Source organism: Chrysochloris asiatica, unplaced genomic scaffold (genome assembly GCF_000296735.1).
Source record: "Chrysochloris asiatica unplaced genomic scaffold, ChrAsi1.0 scaffold00120, whole genome shotgun sequence".
In the NCBI taxonomy this organism is placed as follows: domain Eukaryota; kingdom Metazoa; phylum Chordata; class Mammalia; order Afrosoricida; family Chrysochloridae; genus Chrysochloris; species Chrysochloris asiatica.
Genome location: NW_006408638.1, coordinates 1544981 through 1554580, shown reverse-complemented (window position 1 = coordinate 1554580; position 9600 = coordinate 1544981). Strand labels below are relative to the sequence as shown.

General features: G+C 34.2%; 1 protein-coding gene across 1 annotated transcript; it reads right to left on the bottom strand.

Annotated features, from left to right (window-relative positions):
• Positions 1-4905: 4905 nt before the first annotated feature.
• Positions 4906-5859, bottom strand: LOC102841620 (olfactory receptor 5K4-like). The gene has a single exon (XM_006868633.1). The coding sequence runs from the start codon at positions 5857-5859 to the stop codon at positions 4906-4908; it is 954 nt and encodes a 317-aa protein (XP_006868695.1).
• Positions 5860-9600: the final 3741 nt, after the last annotated feature.

Sequence of the window (9600 nt, the reverse complement as noted above, 5' to 3'; positions counted from 1 at the left end):
ATTACTGATCCTTCTTCTTTGCTCCCAACCTTTGCATTCCAATCACCAGTAATGAGCAATACATCTTGATTGCATGTTTGATCGATTTCAGATTGAAGAAATTGGTAGAATTCTTCTATTTCATCCTCACTGGCTTTAGTGGTTGGTGTGTAAATTTGAATAATAGTGGTATTACTGGGCTTCCCTGTAGGCTCATGGATATTATCCTATCACAGATAGCGTTGTACCTCATAACTGATCTGGATACGGACTAATCAGGACTCCATTAGAGAGATGCAAATCAAAACATCACTAAGACATCATCCCACACCAACATTAACATTAATGTTCAATAACATAGAAAACAACAAATGCTGGTGAGGGTGTGAAGGGACCCTTCTACATTGCTGTTGGGAGTATAATATGGTTCAACCACTCTGGCAAACAGTATGGAACTTCCTCAATAAGTTGGAAATAGAAATATCTTATGACCCAGCAATTCCTCTACTTGGTATATATCCACAAGAAAATATGAACCAGGAATCGAGTAGATATATACACACCAGATGTTCATTGCAATACTATTCACAACAGCAAAAAGATGGAGAGAGCCTAAGTACCCATAAATGACAGAATAGATAAGCAAACATTGGTACATACACACAATGGAATCCTATGCAACCTTGAAGAATAACAATGAATCTGCAAAATAGCTCATAATATGGACGACCGTGAAGGACATTATGCTGAGTGAAATTAGTCAAATGCAAAGGGACAAATTTTGTAAAAGACCATTATTGCAAAAACTTAAGAAAAGATTTCCATACTACAAGAAGCATTTTTTGATGGTCATCAGAGGTGAGAGGGCAGGAAGAGTAAATCACTTACTAGAATGTAGACACGTGTTAGTTCAGGTGATGGGGGGACAATATGCAAGTGTGAAATGGCAATACACAAGAAGAGGGAGGGTGGCAGATGTACAATGAAGATAGGGGATGACTTAGAGAGTCATGTGTGGGATAAATGGGAGAGAAAATGGGAGAGAGGTAAACAGTGATGTATACACAACCTTGGAACAACAGTGGTCTGTGCATAATTACATGGAATGAGACACAGGCTGAATGGGTAAATGAGGAAGGATGGGACATATATATTTATATATCCCACAAATATATGAGTTTATAAGAAGTTATTTTTACATGAGCATTTACCTTTCCTGCAAACACAGCTATGCTGGAACATACAGCTGGCAAAATGATGAAAACATCCTTTATATTATCAAACAACCTAAGGCAATAAGTTTATGAGCCTGGGGGTTAAGGGCCATAGTTTCAGGGAACAATATGGTCATTTGGCATAATAGTCCACAAAGACAATGCTCTACATCCTGCTTGGGTGGGTAGCCTATGGGGTCTTGAAAGATCATGAGTGGTCATCTAAGGTGCAGCTATTGGTCTCTCCGTGTGCAGAAAAAAGAAGAGGTTTGGAATCAATTAGTCCAGTAGATTAATGGAACATGTGAACATCAGTCTCCATGACCCTGAGACCAGAAGAACTGGTTGGTACCTGACTGACACTACCAAATGCTCTGAAAGAGATCACATTAGAGGGTTCCAAATAGAGTGGAAGATGATGTGGAACAAAACTTAAAATAATCCAACAAGTTTTAAAAAGACAATGTTTATTGATTAGAAAGAGACTGGAGGAGCCTGAGACTATGTGACCCTCAATCACCATTCAGGTTTGGAAAGGAACTCACTCTCATGGTCCAATTTTCTGCCAAGCAGAATAGATAAGTTTATAGAGGAGGGCATACTCACCATGGAATGGTCAATCATTCCAAATCAAAAGGGCTACATTTTCCTAAGAACAAAGTTGAAAAAGATAGGAAATTGGGTAGAAGGCAAATAAGAACCACAGGGAAGAAGCAGGATAACTATTGTTGCGTGGAAGGGAATATAATCATCTAAATTAAACAAAGCATATGATTTGTTGACTGTAAAGCTGATGATCTTGCCTGTAATACTTCATTCAATTGATAAGAAAAATTTAAAGGAAAAAAAAGATAATTTACAGCATACCAGAACTTCAAATCTTGACTATCAAAGAGGAAGCCCAAATTTCTAAACAAAAGGAAAGAATGGACAGTAAAGAGAAAGACAGAGAACTTGGAAACAGCATCTAACACAGGAAGTTAAGAAAGGGAAGTCTAAGCAGGACAGCTGTGTACTGGGTCTACAGAGTAACCACCCTAGACCGGCGTCAGGGGAAAGAGAGCACCAGACCAGAGTGTTCAAGATAATGAAAGAGGAAAAGATCATTTAATAAATTGAATTTTTGAAGAATATATTTAATAGGAACATGTGTAGATCTAACTGAGAACATGTGAAAATAATTGGCTAGTATTACCTTCATAAAATGATACAGAAAAGGAAAAAAAAATAACATGGTATACATTTGTCTTACCAGTACATAGAGTTTGGAAGTCCCTAATAAATTACTGAACATCATGATATACCATTAAGGAATAGGGAAATGGGAGGTTTTAAACAAATGAATAAGTGAACGGATTTGTATTTTCTATAATGGGAAATTAAGCAATATGTCTACAATTGACAAGAAGAAACATGTCGGTAAATTTTCAAAGAAATAGCTAAAAATTTAGAAAATGGTTTCAGCTGGAAAACATTGACCATGGTGGGTAGAACAGTACAGGTTTTGAAACATACATTTAATATTATTTTAAGAATTGGCTTTTGTTAAGAAATTAAGAAATGAAAGGAGAAAAGGCAAGGAGGCAAATATGATGGTATTAATATTTTTCAGGTAAGAGATGCAGGCAGCATGCAAGAAGTTTAAATAAAGAGAAATGGGCACTTTTAATATATACAGCAAGTCCTCCAACTTATGACTGGATTTCATTCCAAAGACTGTTATAAATCTGTTCTAGCATAAATCAAATGCATTAGTTTTTCATTTCTATGGTTGTTTTCAGTATTATTTTCTTTTATTATTAGTGTCCTTATAAATATGGTCTATATTTGTGTTTGGGAGTTGGCATAAGAATAACAACAGTAAATTACATGTTGTAACATTGGATTAGTATGTATTACTAATGATGAGATGTATAAAAAAATTTAAACCCAGGCAGTTGTAAGAGCAGTTCACTGTAACTCCAATACAAGAATTTTTTAGTTGGATTTCAGAGAAAGAGTTGGCAGGCCTTGTGAAAATTTAAATGTGATGGTAGAGGTAGAAGGAGGATCGCTTTTCATTTTTGTCTAGACCAGTTGGTTGGATAATGCTGTTATAAGGTAAAGAAGACTGGAGAAGATGGTGGTGATGGGAAAATTTAAGAAAGTGTTGTAGTTCGAACATGTTCAATTTGAGATGTGTTTGAGACATTTGAATGAAAATGTCAAATAAGCTAATAGGATACACAAGTCTAAGTATTAGGCAAAATATCAATCTGGGTCACTTTTACATGATGTTATAAGGTTTCAAAAATATATGAAATCACATAGAAAGAAAGAATAGAGGGAATAGAAGTCTTATTCTGAGTTTTACTGAAGTCTATGGTTTAGACTTTGGATAGAGGTAGAAGAGTCTCCTCCAGCCATAATACTTATTAGTTTATAGTTTAATTACTTTTTTATATTATCTCTTCCCTAATAGAATATAAGGGTAGAAACTCAGACTGTCTCATATTGTGCAGATTAGCTAGGCAGGAAATTGATCTCATATGTGTATATGTATAAAAAGAAGGCATGTGAAATCAATGAGTAAGGACTGAATGAGTTAATAACTTCTTCTGAAACTATTTGTTAGTCATAATAAATATAATTTAAATTCTCACTTCACAAAATTCTGAAACTAATTCTAGTTTAATTAAAGTAATGTACAAAATTAATGCTTTGAAAGTAAAGAAAAGATGTTATGTTTGTTACATAGTCTCTGAATGAGGAGGGCATATACATTTTAACACAAAGAATGGAAAAGATTAATAAACAATTTACCAGTTTGCACAGAACAATTTATTAAGCAAGTTTTCATTTATTTTTTAGTTTATGATACTCTTCTTATTTTATATTGAAAATTATTTACTTTTGGATAGTATAATCTGTTCTACTGAGCCTTTTATTTGAATCTTGATCAAAAATTAAATTTTAGTCATTGGAGATTTATCATATATTTTAATATTTAATATAGAAAGATTAGTTGTTTCATTTGTTATTATTTTTTCCTTAAAAAATCTGGAATTCTAGAAAAAGTTGACATTTCATCTGATTCCTCTCATTTGATGTTTCTTTAAGCTAAACTCTGGATAGTTTGAGGAGACACAGGTTAAACAAAAGATAAATCTTCACCTCATGGCTTAAACTAAAATCTGCTACACAACTTTCAAAAGTATCATGAATTAAGTGCAAAAATGTAAACTATAAAGTGAGAGAAAGGCAGAGAGAAAAATGATAAACTGAAGAAGAAACCGAGAAAAAATGTTGGTTAATATGAGAATTCAGTTTAAGGAAAGAAATTCTAAACAAATTAACACAAAATAGACAACATTAGAAAAAAAATCAGCAAGTATGCATATATGATATTGAAATGTTTATCAAGTACTAATGTAACCAATAGATATTAAAAGACTATCAGCACAGTGAGAAATTACTTAAAACAAAGAGTCATAGTATTTTAATTTCTTTTCTCTGTAAACAGTGGTACAAACAAGTTAGGAGGAAAACAACAGACGATTCATAGAAGAAATGTAAATGGTTAATATATATACAAAATATTAGATTAAGGTCTTTTGGTATATTTTTAAATTCTAGTCATACTTATTTTAATGAATATTTCCTAATAATTTAAAACTTGAACTTTACCTAAAACGTTTTTCTTTTTCAGTGGAATAATTTTAATAGATTAAAATTAAGTTGCTTTAGAGGATGAAGTTTGTTTAAGAATATTATAGTTCCTCATAATTTTTTTGAAAACACTTATCACCTCTTTATTTCTCAGGCTATAAATAAAAGGGTTTAATAAAGGAATTATTATTGTATAAAAAATTGCCACTGGTATATCTTTATCCCCTTCTTCAAATGGTCGAATATACATGAGAAGACATATGTAGAATATTGAGACTGAAACAAAGTGGGATGCACAGGTAGAGAAGGCTTTACCTCTCCCCTCTTTGGATTTCATTCTGAAAATTGTGAAAAGAATACAGACATAAGAGATCAAGACAGTGGCAATGGTGAAGATTTGAATTGGCATTGAAAAAACGTATATCATTAGTTCATTTAAAAAAGGATCAGTACAGGATATTCTATATAATGGAAGAATATCACAAAAAAAGTGATTAATTTGGTGAGATCCACAGAAAGTTAACCTTAATAGAAGAGTAACATGAATCATGGAATGCAGGTTCCCAGCTATGTAGGCCCCTATGACCATCTGTATGCAGAGTTGCTTTGACATCATGGTGTGATACTGCAATGGACGGCATATTGCCACATAGCGGTCATAAGCCATAGCTGCCAGAACAAAACAGTCTGTAGTTTCAGCAAGGCAGAGAAAATAAAATTGTGCCATGCATTCATAGAGGGAAATCATTCTGTCCTCAGAAAAGAAGTTTTCTAACATCTTGGGAGTTACAGCACAGGAACAGCAGGAATCCATCATAGCCAGGTTGCCTAGAAAGATGTACATTGGTGTGTGGAGACGGCGCTCCATGAAAATCAATGCCACCAAACCAAGATTTCCCATCATGGTGATAAGATAGATAGCAAAGAAAACCACAAACAGAAGGGTCTTCAGATCTGGATGATCTGTAAATCCTATGAGGATCAAGTCAACTGTCAAGGAGTGATTCTCTTTAGACATTCCTGACTTCCCTGATGAGACAGAAACTGTAGAAAACGAGATTCTAAATTAGACTGTATTCTTCTCCCATCTAATGTCTCCAGTCACAAAGAGAAATAACCTCTACTTAATCATTCTGAAAGCTAGCACAGACATAGTAGGTTACATGATATGAGAAGAAAAGTACCACAGGTTGTACATGCAGAGATTTTCTGGAAAGCCTCTGAGAATGTGAAAGATGGAAAAGCATTTTCTGTATAAATTATTCATTTTCAGAAAAAATGTTAATATACAAATTTTTGGTCAGTATAAGGAATCTGACATTTCCAAAGGTCAAAGTCAATTTTCTTATGGTATGTTTTTTAAAATAAAGTAAGTCTTAAACACTTATTGGGATCAATACGTGGAACTAATTGCACTTTAAACAATTCCATGCCATGGTTTGACAACTCCACATATCACAGATGTTACTGTTCTTGTTAAGTACAATCAAGTCAGTTCTGACTCACAGCGACCCTGTATAGTGTTTCCAAGGAGTGGCCAGTAGGTTTGAACTACTGACCTTATGGTTAGCAATTCAGTGCTTATCCTATAGTGACACACCATGATATCACTCATCACAATAGATTTAATAAATGTTTTCTCTGTCTAGTAACCATTTACATACATTATCACTGAGGGATATGCACAAGAAAGACATTTTAACCTTCAATACATTGTAAGACTATAGAACATCTTGTTATTGTTGTTAGGTGCTGTCAAGTCAGTCCCAACCCATAATGACCCTGTGTTGTTGTTGTTGTTGTTAAGTGCCATCGAGTCGGGTCCGACCCATAGTGACCCTGTGTACAACAGAATAAAACACCTCCCGGTCCGATGCTATCCTCCCAATTGCTGCCACGCTTGAGCCCATTGTTGCTGCCACTGTGCCAGTTCATCTCCTTTTTCACTGTCCCTCTTTACCAAGAATGACGTTCTTCTCCAAGGCCTGGAGAGTGTCTTAATAAATTAATTTGCATTTATTTTTATATCTATCTCAGCACATTTTGCATATTATTCCTATCTTGGTAGGACAAGTCAGCCAAGAAATTACATTTTTAATAATCCATTTTTCGTAATGCCTCCTTTCTCTAATTTTAAGTAGCTCCATGGTGCTGTGGGTTAATGTGTTGGACTGCAAAATCGGTTTGAAGCACAAGGTTGGAGGTTCAAGCTCACCAGCAGCTCCTTGGAAACTCTATACAGGGTCACTATGGGTCAGAACCAACTTGATGCACTTAACAAAACAATAAACAATATATGTCTAATATTGTGAGGTTTGGTGATTAAGTCTCATTTCACAGGCTCATACTCTTCATGGTAAGTATCTTTCTGGTGCCCCTCAACCATCTATAGAATCAATGTCCTCATTTTTGGAGAATCCCTAGGAGCTTCTCCATTTGGTTAATTATGAACGTTTTTCGTACTCATTATTGATTCCTAATTCACTTGTATATTAATTGGAATTCAATAACCACTCAAGTGTCTTATATGTTTATTGTATTTCAGCAATATTGCAGGTGTAGAAGAAATATAATTTTTGTCAGAATGGTAGAATATATTTACAAATCTTACTTAGATCTGCTAAGCAATCTGTATGTAGACTATAGAAAGAATATTTATAATTAAATTAAGCAAAAAATGACTACTAGCCCATTCTTAAAAAGGCCAAAGATTTGAAGAATTACTTCAATTTTCCAAAAGAAAATGGCCAATAGGAATATGAAAAGATGTTTCAAGTTGTTTTTATTTTTGTTTCCAGTTAATTCATAATTTAATGTTTTATTGTGCATTATGTGAAAGTTTACAGAGAAAATTAATGTCCCATTCAATAGTTTATACACCAATTGCTCCATGACATTGGTTGAAATCCCTGCGATGTGTAAACACTTATTCCATTATCACCCTGGGTTCCCTGTTTCCAGTTGTCCAACTTCCATGGCCCTCCCTGACTTGCTTTCAGACAAATATACATGCAGCATATACAGATACCTATATACAAATAACCACAACAACACTTGGTGTGGTGCTGTTAGATAAGCACTGGACTGTGAATCACAAGATGGGTGGTGGCTCAAATCCACCGGCTGCCTCTCAGAAACCCTGTGAAGAGTTGCTGAGTTAGAACTGACTCAACAGTACTTAACAACACACCTATAAAGGCACAAAAGTGTACTCCTTGACACCCTCCCATACCTAGATAACATACATATGTTAACATTATGTAGATAACATAACAACCTGTGTATCCACTCACAAATAATTGGATGTTATTACTGCTATTACAGGATTATATGTGTTATAGTATTTACCATAGTTGCCAGAAGCATGGATTTTAAACAATAGAATAGGCTTTCATTTATTCCAATGCAACTTTTGAAATTGCTTAAAGTCCTTGAACTCAGCAAATTTGAAACAAACAGCTTTAAAGACTCTGTAGTGATTATTCAAAGTACCTTGTTTGAAAATGTTTTTGTTAGTTTTTCTCTGGTTCTTATCAGTATTTATATGGAATCTCATATACTGATTTGTTTTTTCTTTTTACTCATATAGTTAAGTTACCTGGAGTTTTATCACTAGTGGCTTGTGATAAATGAATAAAGTAAATTTACCCTCCACATTTTGCATCTCTAACACCAAAAATTCCTTCAGAATTTTATAACATTTTGAGAAATTTGTAAACCTATTTAAAGACTGCTCTATATCCATTACTTCAACAACACCAAATGGCAATCAACTAAAAATAAGTACTATGTGGACTTTCAACTAATGGGTTCAATGTTAAGTAATCATTTTGTTGCTGTTGTTCCTAGAAGGCATTGCCTCAGAATTACTGGGTGGAAATCCACTTTCTCTTCCAGAATGAGAAACAAAATAAATTATTAAACTAATTTATAAATAGATTTCATTGTACATCCCAGACTTGTCTTAAAGAGTCATTTATAATCTTACCTGTATATTTGCTTATAAAACAATAGGACTTTAAAACTTAGAATAGTTCAGATTTACACAGAGTATTGTGGTCCATTGTGACTCCATAAGTATTCACTTAGAGAAAAACAAAGTGGTAAACATGCAAAAAATAGAATTCAAAAATGCTGTATAATGTTATATACTAAGACTTTCATATAAATAAATTAGAAATCAGTTCTCACAGTCTGAATCCACTGACTAAGATTTTATAGGAACAGATTGTCCATCTGATGTTATTTCTTTTTAGGGAAGTAAAGAATAAAATACTTTGGTCTTTAAAACATTTGGGAATAAATTATGAACAGCTATAATATTCTCTATACCAATAGGTCAGTGACAATAATCATATAATTAGTCTCAGGGCAAAGCTCAAGTTTTCCAGATATTCTAGAGGGATTTTATTGGCATTAACAGACTTCTGTAGAGACTCCTAATCTGAGAGACATACTACCCAAAACACAGGTACATCCAACAGCATCAGTGAGAGATGGATCCCTTTGAGATTGTGCAGTTAGATCAAATGTCCAAAACTAACGTTAATTTAAGGATCACCTTGTTGATTTTTTACATACCTGACATATCTATATGTATTTAATCTGGCGTAGTGGTTACGAATCGGGCTGCGAACCTTAGGGCCAGCTGTTCGAAACTACCAGCTGTTCCGCGGGAGAAAGATGAGGCAGTCTCCTCCCGTAAAGATTTACAGCCTCGGAAACCCTGTACAGGGTCGCTATGGGTCGGAAACGACTC